Consider the following 25,273-nt stretch of genomic DNA (forward strand, 5'->3'; position numbering starts at 1 on the left):
TCTCAATAGTTACAAAGTATCTCAATAAACAAAATCAGATCAGAAAAAAAAATAAAGCAAAAATATGTTTAATATCCTGCGTAATTCAATTGTAGCTATTGAAAAAATAATACAAGTGAGTGGTGGTAACTCTAATCTGATACAACTGACGAAAAAATGTGACTTTTAAGAAGTTTTACTTATTATAAGTTTTGTTTTTCAACTCTCAACAGTATTTTTAAAAGCATGTTCATGCATTTATGTCATTTAAGAAGAGTACAAAGCCTTTTTAACTAAATCGAGCCCCAAAAAATTTTCATTTGCGGTCCACAATGAATTTATTGTGTATAGCAATTGATCATTTCATTGATAAGAACAATTTCAAGTTTTTAAGAAATTAAAAAACAGTACAACAAATTATGCATAATATTTATGTAATGACTATGATATTTTTGACTGAAGTTAAATATGCTTCTTTAATGAAATTAAAATGGGTTTTTAAACTTTTTCAGTAGAGAAACTAATTTTATTACTGTACATAGAAGTATATTATTTTCACCTGTAATCATTTAAATACATCTTCAGTTGCATTTGTTATGAATAAGTTTTGGTAAAAGAGACTTTTCTATAACCTTGTCTTAAAAATTTTTTTTTGCAAAAATTTATTTGAGACATTAAAATAGTACCCAATATATTTTAGAACTATGTTATAATTTAGTATTTAAAAAAAAAAAAAAGATCTATTCAAATTATATACAGTATACTCTGGACTTCTCAAAAACATTGTTATTTAAGAAAAAAAAAACTTTACCCTTTACATGCCCACCTAATATTAATTTGAATTCCTATGTTGTCGAAGAATTTCTTGTCATAACCTTATGTCAAATACTTTTCGAAGTAAAAAATGAATTTGTTCAGAAAAATCACTGTGTAATCACTGAGCAACATTACTGCGTCTCATGAAAAAATGCTGCCCCCATATTAAAACGTTTCAGGAACATGGAAAATGATAACTTGGCAGTTTTTTTTTTTCAAATAGAAAAATTGATTGATAAGCGATTTCAAAAATGATTACGACAGGCCACGATGGTAGAGTTTTATTTAACAAACTCTATTAACGTTAGTTTATTGTAAACAAATTCTTTTATATTTAATGCCTAATTATTTTTGTTTTGCTTTTAAAAACAAAATTATCATTACTACATTTAGACTTATTGTCTACTATTATACTAATATCTTTATTAGTATTTATTTTGATGTTCCATGACTCTACATTTTAGTATACTATTTAAGAAATTTTTCTTTTTACATTTTAGAACATATTTGGTTCTGAACTTGTTATAACGAAGACTCGCTATTTTTTTAGCGTCCCTTTAACTCAGAGATATCAAGAGTGTACTGTATATATTTTTAGAATTTCCAACCGAATGGCCGCACATTCGCAAATTTTTAAGGAATTACATAGATCTTTTTTCTAGATTTCTATCACTTCATTTTTTTTTATCTTCAAAATTTTGGAACACTTCCACTGCACAAATTTTAACAGCAATGTTTAGTTCATCAAGAACCAGTGGGCTTGAAATGGATGAGGTAAATTTGTATTTCTATATTGAAGTCTTTTCAAATTCTAATGCAATGCACTATTAATGCTGTTAATAGAAGACATTTTTTTATTTATAAAAAATTAGATATTGGGAGTAAGAAATCTAATATAATTAATACAAAATTAAAAATGTTTGCTCTTATTTCCACACATTATTGAATACAGGTTTTAAATTCTTTCCAGTAAATAAATATTAAATTGTTTAATCAAGCCTTTCTAAATTTTCAATATATATAAAATGACTAACATTTATGTTATTTTTTTAAACACATGGATAGAGATTTGTTAATAAAGCTAATTTAAACTTACATAATTAGTAGTTCTGTTTATTATTATTGATACAAAAAGTTTGTTTCATATTAAATTATCTTTAAGTTTTCATTTAATTCCTATTCAATTTTTTTAATTACTCATTTATAATAATAGTTATAAAGACTTGAGCTTTTTAAGTAATTGGTAAAAGTTATATTTATCATAATCATTATTTCTAAATGTTTTATGATTGTTACTTTTATTGATTCTTTTTCATTGTAGCTATGTAAAATTTTTGTGAATGAAAGTATAAATAGAACATTCTCATATTTTTGTATATTCCAAAGATTTCTGTGTATATATTTCCATGTGGATTTGTTACTGCAAATAAAGTTTAGACAAAAATATAAGAGTTTTGAAATTGTATATATGAAGTACAACTTTGATGTTGTAATCTGTGAATTGCAAAAAAAAATTTCGAGTTAACCCTTAACAATCAAAAAGTATTTGAAGTTTACTTCATACTAGATCCAAGCTATTTTTTTATATAAAAGAAAGTTATGGTATTTTTAAATCTTGCCTATAAAAGAAACTAGGTATCAGAAATTTTATTAATTGTAAATATGGTGATATGATAAAATAATTTTTGCTGTCACATATTGGACCCATTAAACCATGCTGCTTATATGACAACATTAGTATGTTAAGGAATTATTGAGTAATAAAGAGTAAGTAAGATGAATGCAATTAAAATAATCAGCGAAATTCAATGGACTAATTCTAAAGTAATTCATTTGCTATTCCAGTAAGAAAGAGATAAAGCTATTTGTTCCAGAGTTGTTTAATCACTCAAAAGGTTTACTAAATTTTAGTTTTGTACTCTTCCAAAAATATTATTTCTAAATATTCTTTCATCTTGATAGTTTGAATGATTAACAATGGTAGTGAATTTGTATGATCAGTAAGAAGAAGTAATGACTAGAATTAAACACTTCTATTTTACTTTATAACTGGAGTCAAACAGCCAACCCAATTTTGAGTTTTCAACCATCAAAGTTCAACTCAATAGGCTTGTAATTTTGAACCAAATCCAAAAGACAAAGGAACTCTTAGATTAAGCATTGGGACAATTTGATATAACCAACCCATATTTGGATTACACGGAGGAGGAAAACCACAAAAACTTTTATTGGTAAGCCAGACAGCACTTGAATTCTACCCATAAAAATCTGTCTACCATAGAGGATATTTTATGTCAACAATGTGATTGGTGCGAGCTGGGTGCAAATTTTTTTATCAACCAGCCACCACTGAAATTTGAACCTGGGTCACCACATTGGGAGGCGAATGCTCTATACCCTAAGCCACCATAGCTCATATCTGAAATTTGAGTAAGATAAAAAAGAAAGGAAGCATATTTTTATAGAATATTATCAGCGTTTTAATAAAAAATTTGTGCAATGCGAGATCAAAGTCAAGTTGGATGATGATCATGACACACGTGCTTCCATTTACAGTAGAGTAAATGAGTTTATATATGGTCATGGAAGTTATCTTCTCCTTAATGATCTACGGCAGTATTGTGTGTGACTGACAAATTAAAATGTATGAAATAGTTGAGGCCACAGGCATATCACAAACAGCGATTCTGCTATACAAGTAAACTATATGAATCCTTAGAAACTGGGACATTCAGAGCTCCCCTTTTTTTTAAAAAAAAAAACTTAAAAGCAGCTCTTTATTTCAAAGAATACAAATCTCTCCTGAAACCACCATAATTTTTTTAAATTTATTAAACATTCCGTTTCTTATAATTACTTTTTCTTTTTTGAAGTTTAATTTTGCCTAATCAAATTTGCTGATACCATTAATTGTTTTTGCTATGGAGAATTACATGTTCCAGTGGATGAATCACAAATTTTTTCATATTCCATTGACAATTTTTGGTCTATTTAATGCATTTAAACTGAGAAGGTACAGTAATTTGAACAAGTTGGAGGTAGGTAAGAAAAATTTCAGCAAGACAAGTGGCACGTTTGCTCTAGTAGGAAAATCCATAAGAGTGCATATAAATTTTTTTAATGCTGCAACATCCACAGTGTTTTAGTCTGGTGTACTGGTCAAACACGAAAAAATAGTTCAGAGGAATACGATTTACGCCGAATGAGGAAGCCATCACCCAAATATTTTGAGAACCTTTTGATATCTTTCCTTATTGCAGGTCTAAAAAAAAAAGAAGCTGAAAATGGAAATCCAAAAACGTTACATACCAAAGTTTTTTTAAGTAATTGATAAAGTACCTAAAATTTGAGGATGATATAACAATTTGCTGGAAGCATATATCCATAAGAATATTATCAACATTTTGATAAAAGTCTGCACAATGTGAAAAGCGAGATTTTTGAATCACGTAAATATGAATCCCAATATTAGATTTTTAAATCCCGCAAATATGAATCTAGTCGTGATGTGTAGATTAAAATCTCCTGAATGCTGATCACGATATGCAATTATAAATTGCACGATGAATGTTAATCTCGATGTGTGATTTTAAATTGCATGAATATGAATCGTGATGCGAAGTTTTAAATCCTGTGAATACAAATTGGTGAACATGTCGCTTTAAATGGCGTTAATCTAATTTTAAGGCCTGCTGAATTCATACCATTTACAGAACTTTAATTTGATGACATTGCATCTCTAGTTAGTAGTAGTGGTGACTCACTAAAAAAAAATGCCAATATTGATGAGAAATGTCTTAATTTCATACGTGTGTGTTAAATATCAAATAAAAAACTCTTTTTTGAGAATCTAATTTTGTTTCTTTAATTTGAAAATAAAATTTTTTTATACAGCTCCAAATATTAAACATATAAGTAACTCTTTATAAACTACAGATATAAGTACGATATGGCGACATTTATCATGTATATACAGGGAAACCAACATGTGCTAATGCTTTTCTGTAGTAATAAACATAATTCAGAAGTAAAGTGTGAAAAATAAAAATGTCCAATTATTTAACTAACAAATTACATTTAGTTTTGGATACTAAAGCATTTAGTTCAATGCATAAAAATTTTTGTTAAGATATTGATTGAAAAAAAAAATTTTTTTTTGCTTATTCTAAAGTCAATTAGAAAAATTTTATGCAATAATAAAATTGTTAAAATATTTAGATTTCATGAAGTTTTCAAAATTTGAACTTGTAAAAATGTGGAAATAAAATCCATAGACATTATATGAAAAATCTAAAACAGTTGGTATCCCTGGTATTTTGATATCCAAAAACATAAAAAGTAATTTAATAAAAAGGATTAAAGTTAAAAAAAAATATATATATTGTAAAATAAAGATTCACAACAGCATAGCTGCTAACACAAAATGAAAAGAATTCAGCACATTTTTCAACACAATCAAAATTGTATAGAAACTCTGATAAAAAGCAACTATTTCCCACAATTTTAGATAATCATAGACTCTGGATCTAAAAATTTTTATGCCTATTGTGTTAATTTTGAATGATAAAAGATATTAAAGTTTAATGCAGATTTACTTTTTATTGAAGTTAGTAAAAATTATTTTTGTCGAAAACGTCAATTTTTTTAAAAATAAATATATTCTTACGAAAACTCATTTATACTATGTGAACATTTAAATAACTAAATATTAAAACAAATTTTATGGTTTGTTTCCAGAAAAGATAATTCATAATTTAAAAAAAAAATCTTTTATGGCCTAGTTAAATGTCAATAATTAACACAAAAGAGGAAAATTTTCATGAGTATGTGAATTAACATCTGAGTTGTAAAAATGTAATCAAAATGGAATATTAATTCTTTTTATAAAAAGATCATTTTTAAAGCTTCGAACTTAATGAAATGTCCATTCACATAGTTCAGAATTTTGATATGGGTCCTACAGACCTAATTTCTTTCTATATTGACAGCTTTACTTTTAAATTTCAATTTCTACCAGAGGCCGATTCACTGTATTTAGTAATAGCATTATTTTTATAAACTTTTAAGCAAGAAATATGTTGAAGGAAAATTAAAGGGACCTTTCTTTATTTTAAGTATATTTATATATAAAAAAAGAAAAGAAGAAAAAACAAGTAGGTGTAAAAAATGTTCTCTTTGTAATCTTCTGAAAAATCCAGTGGGTTAGCAGCTATGCATTAGTTTTTCATAGTCTAGAAATTGAAATAACTTGAAGAATAAATGAAAATGCCAGAGAAATATTTGTTAATATTGAAAAAAAAAAACTAAATTAAAAAAGAAAGTTAAATGTAAGTAGGAAAGTCCAGACAGAGACATGCAGTTTTCATTCAATCTGGTTAGCCTATATCTGGAGAAACACCCGGTCTCTAAAACTAGGGTTAAGGTTAATTCATTGCAAGACAAAAAAGAAAACTTTAATTAATACAAATTAAAATAGAAAATATTAGTTAAATATTAATTTAATTGTACTAATAAAAGAACTAACAAGGTAATAAAAATCATATACAAAGTGTACATTCCTGCCAAAAAAATGCTTAACATTATTTTTCCAATTTCTGAAATACTACTTTAACGTATTGATAAACTCAACATAATGCATGGTATGAACCACATAGATTTTCATCAATTTTTTGATAATTTATACATTTTACTCATTTTTTTTATGACAGTTGATTTCTACTTATGTCCACATAGTTTATAAAGTCTCAATAATTTAATACGACTTCATAGTGTACCGCTAATTTCAAATTGTAACATTTGAGTAATCACTTTTTATTTTATTTTGACACGCTCAATTAGGGAAGATTCCATCATAAATCTATGTGATTTGCCGACCACTATTTTGGCAGCTATTGCTACAGATAACCACATGGTTGTTAATATCTTGAATTTTTAATACTCCATTATAACATACAATGAATTCTGAATCACACATTTGAGTAATTAATTCTCAACCCACTCGATTGGTCTGCAGGATTTTGTGAATCGTTTTCTCAGTAGTCATCACATGTTTTTTAAAATCTTAATGTTTTACTACAATAATATTTCGTCTTGCTGAACTTTGAATCGCGCATTTTAAGAATCTCTTTATTACAACTCTAATATGACAATTCACCCGTAAACAAACTTGGTTTATAAAATCTTGATTTTTCAATGCAATATTGTTTTGTACGGAAAATTTTGAAGAGTACATTTGAAAAATCACTTTTTGATGTACTCTATTTTTGACGATGTTATTGTCTCCATGGTTGTGATAATCACATTTTCAACAGTTGTTGGTAAGAATTTCCACAATGTTTTTAAAATCTCGATTTCTTTTTTCGTATAATTCTATTATGATCCACGAATTTTGAATGCGTAATTTTTTTTTTTTTGACAGGAGTAATATTTTTACGCTAGCCAAGAAGAAATGTACACAATTATTTTACATTGTAGTGAAATGCTGCCGTAGTTACAAAACTCCGGATTTTGTTTATGTTATATCCTCCCACAACAAATTTTTGTTTATTATTATTATAGCTGAAATCGGATAAAAATCATAAAAAAGAATTTCGTGGGTAAGCGGAGAACCGCCCTCTCTAATAGAAAAATTACAGGTAGTTTTATCATTTATTTTTGAAAATATTAAGAAACATTTTAATCGATCATCTAATTTTTAAAAGGTCTGCCTCCTTTTTGATTTTACAGGACATAATAGAGACAAGTTGGCGCAATTGGCAGGTATGTACATACAAATTAGATTAAGAAAAACAGATTACTATGAAATAACTATTGATATATAAATCTTATTATTTACAGCAATGGTTAAAATTGTATTAATAAGTAACATTAATTATATTTAGATTCAAGTAATTATCCAAAATGATTTTATACAAGCATATTAAAAAAGTTTTCAATTAAAAGTTACATTATCTCAAAACATCTTTTTCAAACGAAAAAAAGTTTTTATTTCTGGAATATAAATTCTTATAAATCTTTTACAATAAAAAAAGTATTATTTGGAATAGAGCTAATATACAAATTCAACGATAAGAAATACGTAAATGCATAGAAAAATCACAATAAATCAGATGAAAAAATTAATAGCACATTTTAAAACTGCTAATCATCGGTAAAATTGTTTTAAGTTAATTATTCTAGTTTCTTTATAACAGTTAAGCATCAGTAAAAATGCTTTAAGTTTCTTATTACATTTAAATAATTTGTGTTTTTCTCTACAGAGGAAAAAAAAAATTTCTCCAAAGAAAAAAAAAAAAAAACATTCTAAAATATCTTCAACAATTATAAACTATAAACTGAAACATAGCTATCCAACATTATCAATACTGGTCTAATTACCACCAAAAAAAAAAGGAAAAATGAAATTTCACAAAGACTCAAAGTTGACTTCCAAAGGCTGAGTAAAAGCTCGACTATCCGAATTTCGACTGAACAGAAAAGTTAAGTAACCAAAAGTTCGTAAAAAGAAAGACATGTAATTTCTTGAACGCTCACTTACGAGGACACAGAACCCAAAATATCGAAAAATATTTTTTGACTACTTTGGTAGATTCAACTTTTTCTGCATGACATTCTAAACTTTTGAAACCATATCTATATTATTTAAAAAGCCATTAAGGATACTGCGCGGGTTGACAGTTCATTAAACATAAACAGACACGTCCCTTTTTCTGAGCTAAGCCTATGTTTATTCTTTATATTTCAATTTAGACAAGTTTCAAGCACCATTATATAAGACTTATTTTTATAAGGGTTGAAACTTTTGCAACTAGCACTTTTTACTGAAAATAAAGTAATGTATAGAATTCAGATTTTAAATTCTCAAATATCTGGAAATTGATAATCCCTCCATGTTCGGCATAGTGGAGCTTTTACTTTAAGTTTAATTATATCTTTACAAAATTAAAAAAAAAAATTAAGCAACATTTAAAAAGGGAATAAGGCCTAATCTTCAAGTGTGACATTTCTAAACAAGTAGGACATGGATTCTTTGTTGTGGATGCGACGAATAGCTTCAGACAACAAAACGCTAATGTCGACCGTCTTGATTTTGTGGCACTGCATTTTCTGTACCTCGTGGGGTACAGTGTTTGTAACCACCACCTAAAAAGATAAACAAGTAAATATATAAAAGAACTTATTATGTTAAGATTTTAAGTCAAATAAAAATGTTCCGTTCAGTAATCGGAAAAACCTTTTTATATAGTGAACTAGGATTACTTTATTACAAATGTAGTTAACTACAACTATTTTTGAAATGTAGTCATTACTTAGCAACTTTAAGAAGAGAAACTTTGTTGGAGAACTCAATTTTCACATAGGTTTAAAATGTTTGAATAATAAATTGCCCTATTTGAATACAAGGAAGTATGAAAAAATATTTATTCATGTTTATATGAGCTAGTTTGTTATTCCACCAGTAACTATTGTACTAAGTTCGTTATTTCAGTTAAGATATGACCAAGGTGATAAATTACTATCGACCACAACCTACAGTGAAACTTACACATAGAAAAATAATCTTGTGGATTGGTGAGCTTTTAATTCTTAGCACAGCTTGAAAAGCATGTTAAAGAAAATGGACACACAAAATGTGTTTCTTCAATGTTCAACCCAAACAAGATGAGGAATTTCAAACTTGCGTTTCTAAATAAGAAGCATGATCATTAAGGGACAAGTCCTCGGGTCAGAGTGGCTAGGTAAATTACACTTCTTTGTGTTCAGAATACTGAACAGTCAATTTAATTCAACTATTACTACTTTATAGGACTTGTGATAATAACTATTGAGTTTTTATTTTATATTTAATAACCGTCGTTGAACAGCCGACCCAATTTTGGGTTTATGGCTAGTAAGGTTTAACTCCATAGCTTTGTCATTTTGAACTAATCCAGAAGAGAAGGAAACTCCTGGATCAGTACCCCCAGAGGTATTGATTTGTTATGGGAACATGGAGGACTTTGCGACTCAAAGGATTTAACGTGCATCAGTTACCATTTACTACACAGTGAGTCATCGGCCGTCCTTAGTTCGAACCCACAAACTCTTGGGCATGAGCCCAGTGCCCTACCAACCAGGCTATTCCGGCCCAACTATTGAGTTTTTTATTTTATAACTGCCGAACAGCTGACCCAATTTTGGGGTTTACGACTACTAATGCTAAACTTTGTAGCCTTGTCATTTTGAACCCAATCCAATCCAGAAGACAAGAGAACTCCTGGATCAAGTATTGTGAGAAATTTGCCATTGTGGAGGATTTTTTGATGTAACTAGCCCACATTTGTGTTACATGGAGACGAAAACCACGAGAATCACCCACGGTTAGCCCGACGGCAAGAGGACTCTAACCCGCGACCCGCCTACCACTGAGGATATTTCACGTAAGCACTGTGTTCGGTGCAGGCCGGATAAGGGGATTTGCATAGACCGGCCATCACCGGGATCGAACCCCGGTTCACCTCATTGGAAGACGAACGCCCTATCCCCTGAGCCATCAGAGCTCTAACTATTAAGATTTCAAAAAAAAAAAAAAAAACATTTTTTAAAAAAGGCACAATGAGATTTAGGCAAATGAACATTATGACTCTGGAAGATAATATGGCTTTCTTTTTTTGTTTAAAGAGATATCTGAGAGAACTCAATATTAATAAAAATTACTACAGAGATTTATAACACCTACTGGATAGTCACTAATACAGCAGAGTGGCCACTCCCCACATAAAACAAAACTCCTTGAGATTTCCAGAGTCAAATTAAAATTTTTTAAAATTTTAATGATTTACATTAGTTGGTTTCTAATTGTAAAATCATTTAAATCCACATACATATTAATATGAATTAATGCCGAAAGCAATTTCAGAAATAAAACTGTTTAATTCTTATATCTTAATAGTTATGTTTCTTTCACAGTTAAAATTCTTACGACAATAAACCGAATTAAAGAAGTAGGCAAAATATTTCCATCCAAACTAAATATGTAAGAATCATAAGCATATTTAATTAAAAAGGTGATTTTAAAACTGTTTGTTTATTGTCTTAAACTTAATATTAAAATTTTTGAAAAAAAAAAGAAGGTTCATTTAATAGTTGGAAATAGCAAAATTATTAATTAGAATTATTTATTAAAATAGTACTGATGACATGAAAAATAAATGATTCTAGTACCATTCATTAAAAAATGATTATCTAAATTAAGTATTGTTGTTGTCATAGGCCATTAAGGTACTGGGGGAGAGATTGTTCTTGTTTTCCAGTGGCACCCTCCATGACCAAGAATTAGACTTCTGCCACACCCATTTACAGGGAGGACCCATTCATACATCCACAGATCGTAATTCTGACCTGAACCAGAGAATGATTGATCTCTAATCCAGTATCCCCAGAGGTAGTATAAACCAGTTTTAATGTCTAATAATGGGTATAAGCAAACTAGAGTTGTATGTGATTTTCTCAGAGGATACTATTGGTATTTTCAAATTCCCTGATAATTCCAAGTATTCCCTTTTTCCAGAGAGAAAGTGACCAGCCTGAATAAAATAGCCTCGTATTGAACTCTTTGACTTAAATGTAGGAAATTAACAAATTTTTGATAAAAATAGAAAAACACACAGGTATTTGGTACTGATCTCACTGATCAAAATATGGGAGTTTCCCGATAAAAAACAAACATACCTCATCTATGGGTGAGTCTTCGAGTAGCCTAGGTGCATCTGAAGAAAGAAGTCCATGAGTGGCCAAGACATAGATCTTGTAAGCTCCCCTCTCTTTCAGAACTTCTGCAGCCATAACAAAGGATTCAACATCATCAATCATATCATCCTGCACACAGTTTGATGAATCAGTAAACAACTCAAATAAAAATAGTATTGGGTAAGAAAAATAATAATGTCTTTAATCCAATCAATTAATTAACTTTAATTCATACAACTTTTTAAGCAAATTTTTGAAAATAAAAAAAATCTGATGAAGAAGAGATCTTTTAATATAATAAATACAAAAATAACCTAAGTATGTTCAGTAAGTTAGTTTCTCTTTTATAAAGAATTTTCTCTCTAAAATTTTATTTTTAGAAAGATTAGTAGAAATTCACTATGAGTTTTGATTTTTAATCTCACTAAAATAAAAGTTAACTTAGCAATAAGGGCTGTTCATGAAAAATGAGTTTTTAATTTTTTAATTAATTTTTTTGTGTTCCATCTCCCCCTATCACTCACTGAGAGTGATTCATTCATAAGTTGTGACTTACTTCAAAATAATTTCAGAAGATGTTATTTACACCATTTTTACGCAATAAATAACTTGAAAAAAATCTTGTTAAGATGTAAATGCTTAGGACCAATTTTTGCTTAACACAAACAAAAATAGCTTTCCCATTACATTATCTTAGAAAACAATAATGATAGCATAATATACTATGAACTTTTTGCTTAGAACACAATAATATCGAACCTAATGAAAACAATTTAATCATCAGGGTTGGCATTTTGTACAGAAGAAACTGTACAAAATGGAAGATTTGCATCTTTATTTTAAAAGCAAAATTATAAAGTTACTTGGACGAAAATTTATAATTTAGTAATAATAATAAAATAAAAAAAACAGTCCTGCAACAGTTAGCTATTGGCCAAGAGGAGGCTGAGGTTAATGCTCTTTAATTTTCTTGATCAACAACATAATGGTGTAAAGTGGTCAACATTGAGCACCATCTGCTTTTACTACTCAGCCTAGCTGATATTAATTAATCAGAAGCTGTGTGGAATCTTAGTCATTACTGAAGATAGCACCCAGTTATTTCACAATGGCAACATTAACCTCTAAGCCATCTCAGTTCCAAATAGAGACTTAAAAATGTTTACATACCACCATAATAGCAATTCTTCCACCTACATCACCAACTACATTAATTGGGGGTTTCTCCTTGGCTGCCAAAACTGAAACAAAAATAAATACAATATGTAAAAATAATTATATAAAATTTATTAAATTCAATCACCAAATGACTAATATATTACAAAAACAAACAAAAGCAATGAGTTACATATCATTTTAACAAACATAAATGTACACCTATTTCCTAATTGTTTTATAATTAAATTTGATATTTTACAATTTTAGATGATTTGCTTGCCTACAATTTTTAGAGTTTCACTACAACTTAAAACGACCCATTTATTGAAATTTTTATTCACTGCATTAAAAATCAATTCCATTTGTATCAATATCATCTTTCTTGATCAAATGATTCAAGAAATGAGTCCTGTTAACAGAGATGCTAACTTGCTCCGGACAGCAAATATATATTTTAAATTGGTAGTTTATCAATTGTGATTCTTGGTTTAATAAATTCAATTTAGTAGATTTTTATCCACCACTATTTCTAAACAATTCGTAGGCTTATATGTTTCACCACTTTATATTACTTACGTCGTGGTATACCTTTTAAAAAGCAAGCAGAAATTGTCAAATATTTGCAAAATTTATTTTGTAGTTATCTACCGTTTTACTAATTATTTAGGCTTGTCCGGAGCAGTTGGCATCTCTGTGTTAAGTCTGAAAAAGGCTTGAAAAGTACTTTGAACTATGTCCATAACTGAAATTCGAAGCTTAATACTTGTAACAGACTGAATATAACTTATTACTGGATTCTTTTAAAATTAGTAAATAATTCAAACATTTTTGATGCTGCCATCTGGATGTTAAATTTTAAAATAATTTTACACGTTTTCATAAAACAGTTTGCAAAAAATATGGCACACTTGGAAATGAGATGTACCACTATATTCTATAAATTGCAAGAGCGGAAAAAGAATTTTTTCTGTTTATTCTGAAAGAATTTGGAAAGTACTGTTGATTTTCTTAAAATAAATTGTTTACAGCAACTGTATGCAAAATGGTGCACTTTGTTGCAGTCATGTCCCAACACTAGGAGGTTCAGTGTTAAGAACTTAATGGAAACTAAATTTAGATTTTAAATGCAAATAATATATCTCCTTCAATAAACATTCCAGTAAGAGAGTCATACAATTTCAAAGTATTTGATTGTGTGTGTCTTCAAAAGTTAGAAAAATACTTTTAAAAAAATTAAGTACTTTAAAAGGTTGATTATTGCTTGTAAATTGATTTTTTACAAAAATATTTTTTTTAAAATTCATTGAGCCACTAAGTTGCTACTCTACAATGTAGAGTTAACTCAAGTCCAGCATTTGTGTTGTCTTAGAGTTTAATATATTTTTCCTTTTTCGACATTCCAAAATTTTTAAAGCACAATTGTTTTTGTAGTTTATATATCTGGTAATTGTACACAGATCAGTAAAAGAGGAGGACAAATTTATTTTGCTAACATAATTTTCATTTGGCTTATGCTTTATTCTGCGGATTAGCCGAATTGTTCAGAAGTCACTAAGAACACTGTTCCAGAGTTTTACTAAATTTAATATTTTTTTAAAAATATTATTGATACTATATGTGCTCATTAATTATGTGATGTATTTATTTAAAGTACTAGATACTTTTAAGTACTAAGTGCAAAATATGAAATGTATTGATACAAACCCATCTACAATATGAACTCATTTTATGCCCCTCATACACAAAAGATAAAAAAAAAATTCTAAATAGAAATGCAAAATAATAAATAAAAAATCAAGGACAATTTTTAATTTTATGTGTGGATAGAGTGTCAATAAAATTGATGAAGCTCTTTTCGATAGGTCTTATAAACCTTACTGGCATTATGATGTACAATGAAAAGTCCCACATCCAAATTCATCAGAATTTCAGCAATAAATAGTTTTAAAAGTAGTGTTTGCTTGATAATAGGTTTTTAAGATAAACAACATCAATGAAAAATTGATTGATAATTAACAATGATTCAATGCAACATTTTTGAATGACTTTTTGTTAAGTAAAAAATGTTTTCTATGACAAAATATCTTTAACAAATAAAAAAAAATTATTAAATGATTGTTTGAACTTTCCCTTTCACGAATAAAGACTTTCTCTTTTCCATTTGGTATGAAGAATTAGCCTGACAGATAATCAGATAAAAATAACAAAAAAAACAAACTTAAAATTCCAAAAGTATATTAATCTAATTTAATAACAACAAAAAAAAAAATGTAAAACAAGGAATAGAATTGTAATTAATTAATATTCATGTTTTATACTTCTCGCATTCTTTAACTGCACTTGTCTTTTCATCAACTATATTTTTGTGAATCAGAATATACATTTAGCTCAGTTAGCAAAAAAGGAGCAAGAAGAAGGGGAAAAAAAATACAAATACTTTTTTTAATAGATTGCAAGTGTAAATGTTTCTCTCTTTCTTTTTTTGAAAAATGAAAGGAGATATTTTTAAAAAGTGTTTGGAAAATAGAAATTTCCAGTTTATGGTCTTTTCAACGACTATTTTTGTGTGTTTCTTGACACAGAATGTGTTTAGTTTAGCTATCAGAAAAGAGAAAAGCAGCAAGAATAAATAAATAAATAATAATAAAAAAATAAGAATATTTTTACTAGATTGTAAGATTTCTTTTTCTTTTTTGAAAAATGAAAAGAGATTTGTTAATTTTGATTTTTAAAAAGTGTTTGGAAAATAGACGTTTCTGATTTATGTAAACCAGACTAAAGTCCAGGTACGGAACTGTACACCGCATAAATATTCATAAGTATCAACATAGTGTGCATGAATAAAAGACCTGGCATAATATCCAATCCAACATCCATTGTCCTGGAGACAGCTACTATAGGAGGCGGAGAGTATCTTCCATCCACCATGTCTGACTCAGATTCCTTCTGCTCACCATGAATAACTGCAATACCTGGAATTTTTAAAAGGGTGAAACAATGGATAAAAAACATCTCTGCATCAAAAATTGCACTATTTTTAATTTTAAACAGCATACTGTATGTTGTACGTAAGGTCAAATATTAAATATAACTTTTCTCATGTATTTTCAGAAAACTAGAGAAAAAAAAATATCCTTTTATATTCCATATGTACTTTAAGTATAGCATACCTGCCAACTTTCACACTTTCCGAGAATGGATTTTCAGAGTGGTAAACAATAAACGAAAAACAATCGGACTCAAAAATATATTTATATTTTGATCCCGTTGAAATTTGCTTGCGCAAGGATTATTATGCTTTTATATATTTATTGTAATTATTTATATGTAGCAGTGGTCAAACTCATTTATAATTATCATTATAATTCAAAAAGTTAATTGGAATAACCTGAGTATTGCTACCACTTTAAATATGAAAATAAAATCTTCCGGAAAATCCGGAAGAGTTGGCAGGTATGGTATAGACAACTATAAGCTAACAAAAGTAGTAAATTCTAATAGTTAAAAAAATGAACATTAATCATTTTTAGAGTTATTAATGCCAATGTTAAAAGTTAAATTAAAGCAAATTCTTTCTAATTTTAGTGCATTAAAATGATGCATTTCTAAAAAATTTTTTCTTTAGAACAATTCAATGCAAAAAGTATCCATTCTTCTAGTTAAACTTAGCAGTTGTAACACTTTGAAATTTACAAAAAATCTACCAAAACTTTAAAAAATATATATATATAATTTAACACAATGAAAACTAAAACAAAATTGACATTCATTGACTCTATTTAAAATTTTCTTGAGAAGTTTTGAGTTCTCATCTAAAATAAAAGATATAAAGAGAAACAAATTTTGTTTATCTCTTTCTGATATAGCTATAATTTCCAATTAAAAGTAATTATTGTTCATTATATTATTTTATAATAGCATATATTCGTACATTTGCTTACCATGTCTGACAATATATTAACTTTACTGTTACAGCACAGAAACTTTTATCTGGCATTCGAAAAACTTGGATTCTGCTGGGTTTTCCCATCATTTTGAAATAAAATGATTGAGGCAGAATGAGGAAAATCCAGTCATCTTGGAAGTTGAGTAGAGGGAAAGGTGTGGGGTCTTCGATTTACAAAGGGGAAACGCATTACACATGCCTTGATCATGCCCCGAACAACGGATAAATATTTTCGAGTGGTAGTTTTATGATGTGATTCTTAGTTTAATAAATTTGATTTATTACTAAATAATTCAAAGGTTTGAATCACCACTTTATTATTTTACATGTTAAACCTTTTAAAAAGTAAACAAAATTAGCCAAATATCTGCAAATTTTAGTTTATAGTTATTTAACATTTTTTGAATTATTTCGGCATGTCTGGAGCAGTTGGCATCTCTGCTATTACTGATAACATTTTAATATATTTTTTTTAATGATTTCAAACGGTATTTAAGTTGTTGTTTTTTTAAACATTTAGCTATAAGAGTGTAAAATTATGACGATTAACACTACAGAAAATTTCGCAAATGTATGGATTATGCATCTATCACTAAAACTGCAAGCACTTACTATAAAATATCATTGAAAAAAGATTAAATTAAAAATATTTAACTTTAATGAAATCAAATTCTTCATTAAAAAAAAAAAAAAAAACTAAGAAATATTTAGCAATAAATATCACAGTAAGCTGAATAAATTAAGTTTGAATGAGACATTTGGTATATTTCCTTATCTGTTTGCTCTTTCTCATTTAGTGTGGAATAAAGCAAAATATTAGGAATACCTTAAATATGTTTTACCAATTAATTAAATAAAAAACATAGCAAAATGTATATAAAAATTGTAAAATATTTGATCAAAAATAATGTAATAATCTAGTTTAGTACCTAATCTAAGTCTTTCAGCATAAGAAGTAGCCTTTTTAGCAGAACCTGGATTTCTTGCAACAATCACTGCATTTCTGTAATCAGGTATCTGGGGAAAGAAATACAGAATTTCTTTCAAATATGGAAAATAAAAAGCAAAAATGCAATTACTAATTATGTTCTCCATATATTTAATATTTAAATGCATGGGTGCAGTCAATGGGAAAATATGCATGTGAATAAAAAATACACAAGAATTTCATTTTTTAAAATTTTTATAAAAACATATTGATTGCGTAAATAACAATCACTTCTTGAGTTCTACAAATTTACTTTGTATAATAATATAAAATTTTTATATAAACATATTGCTTTCAAGCATAATTAATAGTTATATAAATAATTGTAACTCCTAATGAAATTGTCAGTCTAAGAATTTAAGTTGCATTCGGAAACAATAAAAATTTTCATAAAATTAATATTAAAAAAGTGTTATGCAAAAGTTGCAAGATAAAGAGATATGAGGTTTTAAACATGCAATGCAGATCTATATCACTATGCATTTAAGGGGTAACAAAATTTATTTGTACTTACATTAAAAATATAAGCAACTACACAATGAATACAAATTTAAAATAATTATACATTTTAAAAAAAAGAAGGAAAAAAAAAGAAGCTAAATTCAAAAGAATTAACAACTTATAAATTGAGAATATATCGATAATTTGTGACTATTTATAAAAATATGTAACATTAGTGCACAAAAATTAAACATTTGTTGCTATTAAAAAAATATTTATAAGGGGCCGTTCAAAAAGTATGTACACAAAAATGGAGAAATTTTAACTCCCCCCCCCTTCGTACATTGCCATACATAAGGTCTTACCCTTAGAGTACGTAAATTTTATTAGTCTACCCCCCTTTTTCAAAAAAATTTAAATAATCATGTTTTAAATAAAATTACAATATTTTTGTGTTTGCAATTTTTTTATTTTGCAAGACAACTTTTTTTGAGAACTGATTTACTCATTTTAACAAGTGGTCGCTATGTGAGAAAAAAAAACAAGAACAAACATATGTATAATACATGTGTATGAAAAAGTCAAATTTAAGTTTGGTGTATGCTTATAATGTATGTACTTTGTTTGATACCTCCCCCCTCCCCATCCTACAAAACCATACAAAATAGCACATCCCCTACCCCCTTCGGGATGCACATACTTTTTGAACGGCCCTATCAACTAAAAGCTAATTTTATACTTTATAATGATTTTTTTTTAAAAATCAATAACAACATTAACCAAATTTATAAAAATCTAGCAATTTTGAAAATAGTAATAAAAGGAAGAAAAAGAAGGGAGAATAGTCTTTAAAAAAAGTTTTTATTCACCCACTAATATGAAAAAGAATTTTGAGTGCTTTTTGAAATAATAAAGTAATAAAAAAAACCATTAAAAAAGAAGAAGAAAAATGGACATTGAATCCATTGAGGTGAACCGGGTTCGAATCCCAGTGATGACTGGTCTATATGAAATCTGGATCCGGCTTGCACCGACCGCAGTGCTATGAAATATCCTCAGTGATAGACGGATCATGGATTAGAGTCCCCTTGCCGTCAGGCTAACCGTTTCTCGTGGTCTTTCATTCCACATAGCGTAAATGCAGATTAGTTCCACCAAAAATTCCTCCATGAAGGCAAATTTCTCCCCATACTTGAGACAAGAGTTCCCTTGTCTTCTGGATTGCTTCCAAAATTACAAGGTTACATAGTCGATTAGCAGGCGTAAACTCGAAAATCGGGTCAGCTGCTCAATGATGGTTATAAAATAAAATTTCTGTATGGAAAAAATTAAGCTTCATTTTACCATAAAAAAACTGAAATTACATGATAATTTTTGCAAGAGAAGCAAAGAGCATGAACTAACTAAACATTTTTAAAAGTACTTACGCTTTCTTGGATGTACTGCAAGAGGAAAGGTGATGCTCGCAAATTGTCTACTGGAATATCAAAGAAGCCTTGTACTTCCTTTGAATGAAGATCCATTGTAATAAGGTGAGTCAATCCTTTAATACATTAGTTAGAAACAATTACTCAGGATATTGAGATTTATAGCTTTTAAGAGAAATTACTATTGAGGAAGAAAAAAAATTCAATGAGCAAAATAAATGTGGTTGAATGAAGAATAATTGTTAAGCTTTTTTTCCTGCATAATTATCATTCATTAGCATAGGTAAGTGATAAACAAACCTAAGAAAACATTCAACAATTTGGGGCTTATGTGATTCAAGCATGTCAAAAATGGTAGTAGAGATGCAAAGAAAAAAAAAAAAAGAAAAAAAAAAGAAAAAGAGAGAAACAAATCTTAAGTGAAAACTAAATTAATTCTGAGAATTAAATGATGCCCCTGCTTATCTGTAAGGCAAGTGTTGAATCATATATGACTTCAAATTTTGATTTCAAAATATCTCCTTTTACTCAAAATTTTTTGGATTTGCTTATAAATAAATGGGCAATTCTAAAAAATGCATAATAGATGGATAAAGAGATAGAGAATTTATTGTCTGCTCAATACTAGATATTTTTTTCTTCATAATTTTGAGACTAGCTTTCTTGTTCTTTCTTTCAATTTATTTATTCAGTTATTCCTTTTAAATTTCACATCCTGGACTGTTTGGGACTTTCCAGGGAGGACATTTACTCATCCCCCCTTTTGGTCCTGGTCCTCGATTTCCTTAGGGTCAGCGGTCTGATGAACCAGGTCTCTCACCCATCTCATTTCTTAAAACATTAAGATAAAATCTTGATTTGCATAAAGCATTAAGAATTTAAAGGTTAAAAAAAGTTCAAATAGTTTTTAAAAGTATTTTGCCTCATAATTTTTTTTTTAATGTAATAGAGATTACGGAATAAAGCAGAGGAAATGTGTGCAAACAAATCTAATCTTTCAGTTACAGGTACTTTGCATGAGTGACAAAATTTCCTCAATTTCTATCCCCAACAGCAATGCAAACAAATTAAACTGAAGGGCAAAAAAATTGAAGGGAATTAGAGATGAGTATTACCTGAATTACACATCATTTTAGCCAAGAGCTTGGATACAATGCAACCACGTTTTCTCATTTTGCTCTGTTTGCTGTAAGGCAGGTAGGGTATAACTCCAACTATTTTTCGAGCACACGAAGTCTTGCAAGCATAGGCCATAATCAACAGTTCCATTATGTTGTTATTTACGTCTCTAAAAGGGTGAATAGTAAATTAAATCAACCAACAAAGCTCTTGTTCTCCTTATTATTATTTTTTTTAAAAAAAAAAGTTTAGAAAAATTGATTTTATAAGGTTTAAATCAGATCAGATTTTTTAAAAGATTCTTTAAAAATTCAAATTTATAATCAGATAAATATTACAATTATATATGCATAAACCTAATTAAAATATTATTAGAAATAAATCATAGCATTACATTTCAAATAATATTAATGTCTTAATAATTATTTTGTAGTAATATAGAACTCATGTAAATGATTGATTCAAATTAAATGAAATAGAAATGTAACAACTATCAACTACTGGAAAACAAGTTAACAAATAAAGTATAAAAATCAATTTTGTATTTATCTTTTAATAATTTGAAAAGACAAAATGATAAAGGCTTCTTATTTATTTGACTAAACAAATAATATCATCAGATCTTCTAAAAGGAGTTTTCCTCCTAGCCGACATGTATAATATCACAATGTTTTAGATCAACTGATGTAAATAACAAATGTTAACGTTAACATTTAAAAAAAGTAAACTACAGAGACATGACATAATTATTTATAAAGATGACATAAATCATTTAAGATTTTAAATTTTGAAAAATTACAAATTTTGAAGCAAAATATTAATTTGCACTTCAAATGATTTTTCATAAATTGAAAGAAAAGTGATATGGAGAAGATGATAAACTTGCTGACTTTTGATACATATTTTAATCTTTGTATTTATAAACATCCCTTTGTATCTATAAATCATAACATCCGAAAACAAACATAAATTATAAACATCTTTGTATTTATAAATAATAAACATTGTATCTATAAACACGCTGATAGACGGAAGAAAAAATTATAAAACAAGGAAAGAGCTACATTTCCAATCAAAGCTTTTGATTAAAACTGATCTGATATTTGCAGCAAGAAAAAACAGCTTTTGATACTCAGATTTGTTTTTTTTTTCTTACTGCTGAAAAAAATTATGAGAGATAAATAGAGGGAAATTTTTTTTCTTCTCCCTTTTAAAATTTTGTTTAATTCTGCAAACATAAATTTACTATTTTATTTCATTTTTCTAGATAAAGAATTACATATCCTGGTCGACACATGCTCTCTCTTTAAAATTAACACTTTAAGATTTTTGGCATATTTCATGCGCTATAGCACGCTGAATCACTAATAAACGAGTTTTACTCACTTAGTTCCCGTTTGCAGAATATAAACATCTCGGCCACGGACAGATTCTCCAATATCCACAAGGGTTTCTACATAAAATAATCATTAAGAGAATATTTCAAAAATAAATAAAAAGGATATTTTAAAATCTGAAGACATGATTCTCAAGATGGATACAAATCATACCTCTGTTAGCTGCATGGATAACAGAACAGTTGCCAACTCTAATACCAAGTCGTCTGTAAGAAATATGAAGGGAAAAAAAATTATAGGTTATTTTACATTAAAAATATGACTGAAATTTAAAGCTTCGGGAGTGTATGTTAATAACGTTTGTTTGGATAACACACTTTTAAGTCATAAGATTAGTTTTTCCTTAAACAAGACTTGATTTCTAAAGTTGCACATAAATAATTTTTACCAAAAAAGGTGTTTCTATTGATAGGTGGGAATTAGGAGTGAAAAGGTAAGGATGTCACTAATTTAGATCAAATACTCAACTCTGATCAAGAGACTACTCGTTTTGCAAAATACAAACTAATCATTTGGATATTAAACAAAAAACATGAAATTCTAAATAAATTATATAAAACATAATTGAAATGAATAATGTATAAGTTCACTTTTATCTCTCATCACATTTATTATTCTACCAGGAAAAAAATATTTTGAAATAAAAAACGTCAAGTACAAATTTTAGGTCTAATATTTTTAAATAAAATATACAAGAATTCTTATAAATAAATGTGATCGATGATTTCTTGAAACTTCTGGACCTGGGATTTCCGGAAACTTCCGGTGACGGTTAGCGAAAAATCAGGATTTTTTCCGGAGCACTTTCACTTTTGAATATAAAAAGCCTAAAATAGAATTTTAAATTGAAAAAATAAATAAATAAATTAAGTTTAAAAGATAATTCGCTCTAGAAATGATGCTATTTCTTTCATTTTCTGAAAGAACACCATAATTCTTAAAGAAATACCTATAATAAAATTATTTTATATTTTAATAGAATATGACAATGAGTGGGGATTTTGCTACTAATTTAGATATTCGGCACAGTGGAACATTGTGAAATTGGGAGGTGGTAAATTTTCCATTTTAAAAATTAGAATTTTCGGCCACCTATACCCATGACTTTCTATGATTTTTCTTCAAAAAAATAGTTAAAATCATGACTAATTTTGTTCAATACCGAAATCCATAACTTTCCAGGTGTGCAGATAGCCTGCATGTACAAGCTCTGATATGGGAACATATCCTATACGCCATACATTTCAGAGAAGGAAGGGTGGAAATCCCTCTTAAACATATATTAACAAAATAAAATTTAAATGATAAGTGTTTATTTGCATTTTAAGAGGAATTGTTACATAAAAGCATGTATTCAGTTCTACTTCTTTATCATTAAATGAGCATACTTAAAAAATAAAAGTGGTTAGTTTTAAATTGTTGATTGAAAAAATTAATAAAATATTATGAGATAATTTGGAATGATGTAGTATGTTTCAATGAAGGTCAAAATTACGTTTAAATGTATTGCTTTAATAAACTCCTCCCCCCCCCCAAAAAAAAATGGCTTAACTAATGTCTCCTAGAAAAGAGAAGGTCTCAACACAGGTTATCATAAACAAGAAATTTGATCCTTTAGTAGTCCAAACGTAATGACATCTTTCGTATTTTTACCAGCTGCGCATCCTTAGTAGCCCGAATGTAGTGACATGTTTATTATTTTTCCTCCACTTAACAGTTTATGTTCGTTATGTCGGATTATTAAATTGATCCGTGCTAAGGCTTTTTCTCATCTAGGAGGTGTTGGTTTACCCCCCCAACAAACTATATTTTTAAAGAAAAAAAATCTTATTTTTTATCTCCCGCTATTTCTATCATAAATTGCTTGACAAAAGAATTTATAGAGATTTTGTATTTACAGAAAGTTTGACATTTTATCCAAGTTACTACCCTTCGAGTTGGTCCATTTCCGTGATCTTTTTTTTAGTTTTTCTCGGCCCACTGTCCGAAAGTCATTAGAACTTGGCGATTAATTTTGCCTAGATACAGATAAGAGAGTATTCTATGAAATACATAGAATGTTTATAAAACTTTGTAAAGTTTTACTTGGAGCTGACAGTTGCATATAGAACAGAAGGTAAAGAGTTTAATTAATTTTTGGAATTAATTGTAATTAATAATATTAAATATCTTACCCTGCTATTTTCTGGGCTAAATCGGGATGAGAATTACCCGCCAAAATAATAATATCGGTAGAGCCTGGAATATTCATCCTTGACTAGCCTAAGTTAAAGACAATCTTTAAGAAATATCTTATCAAGTGAGGCGATTAAAGTCCACGTGATGTAGATGTTTAAAAGGACTGTAAATTTTACTAGGAAAAAAAAAACAAGCGAAAGGATCAAAAGAGTAAAAAAAAAAGATAAATAATGTCGTAAGAAAAGAAATTAGATGAAAAATTCAAAAGTTCTCAAATACTACGTAATATAGCATCATATAATGCAAAATGTATTCATTTTATTCGGTCATTTCGGAAGGTAAACAAAACAAATTTGGCCATCACCACAATCAGTTAATTAACCTTATGGTGAAATTTTCTATCTAAAAGTATAGCTTTTTCGCTTTAATCATACTCACCATAGGAAAAAGATTGAAGCCTGGTAATGATTTTAAGAGCCATTCACGCTTTACGTAAAAAACGCGTATAAGAATTTTAAGATGCTACTGAGAACCTGATTGATGAACTGCGGGTTCGATCACCGGCCCAGACACCGGATTTTCGGGATGCAGAAAATCCTCAGCGGCCATGTCGTATGATTATGTGGCATGTAAAAGATCCCTGGAGTGCCTTATTGGCTCTTGGAATTTCCGGCAAAAAAATTAAATTCCTAGTGCACTTTAGCATCCAAATAGAGTCTTGATGCTGCCATCTAGTGTGGCAGAAACTAGACGTCCAAATTAACATGACCAATGGTATCTCACCCATTGTGGTGGTCCTGAAAGAGTGGATAGCACCTCTGGAGAACGCACTAGGTCTGCTTATCGGCAAGACCGATTGTGCAGCTCATTGGAAATAATAAAAAAAAAAACCTGATTGATGAATCATCAAGATTCATTCGACTCTCCGAATTCGCGCAAGTGCATTTTTCGAAAGTAGCGTGAACGGTTAGAGCTTTTCAAAGAGACCTTTCTAACAGCATTTTGTAATTTTTGCTACTAACAGTGACCACTTCAAGAAAAAAGAAATCTTAACAGCGTGCTTTCCGTCGTTGGAGAATTCTCACTAAAAATTACA

At 28.5% G+C, this 25,273-nt stretch overlaps 1 protein-coding gene across 1 annotated transcript; it reads right to left on the bottom strand.

The window, feature by feature from the left end:
* Nucleotides 1–7,063: 7,063 nt before the first annotated feature.
* Nucleotides 7,064–24,582, bottom strand: LOC107457520 (phosphoribosyl pyrophosphate synthase-associated protein 2). Its single transcript, XM_043042589.2, has 10 exons — nucleotides 24,174–24,582; nucleotides 22,153–22,205; nucleotides 21,989–22,055; nucleotides 20,599–20,771; nucleotides 19,484–19,599; nucleotides 17,557–17,644; nucleotides 15,531–15,653; nucleotides 12,694–12,764; nucleotides 11,506–11,652; nucleotides 7,064–8,937 (listed from the first exon to the last, which is right to left on the bottom strand). The coding sequence occupies exons 1-10, from the start codon at nucleotides 24,248–24,250 to the stop codon at nucleotides 8,779–8,781; spliced, it is 1,074 nt and encodes a 357-aa protein (XP_042898523.1). The 5' UTR covers nucleotides 24,251–24,582; the 3' UTR covers nucleotides 7,064–8,778.
* Nucleotides 24,583–25,273: the final 691 nt, after the last annotated feature.

This window comes from Parasteatoda tepidariorum, chromosome 5 (assembly GCF_982258835.1).
Source record: "Parasteatoda tepidariorum strain Cologne lab strain chromosome 5, Ptep-v5.0, whole genome shotgun sequence".
In the NCBI taxonomy this organism is placed as follows: Eukaryota; Metazoa; Arthropoda; class Arachnida; order Araneae; family Theridiidae; genus Parasteatoda; species Parasteatoda tepidariorum.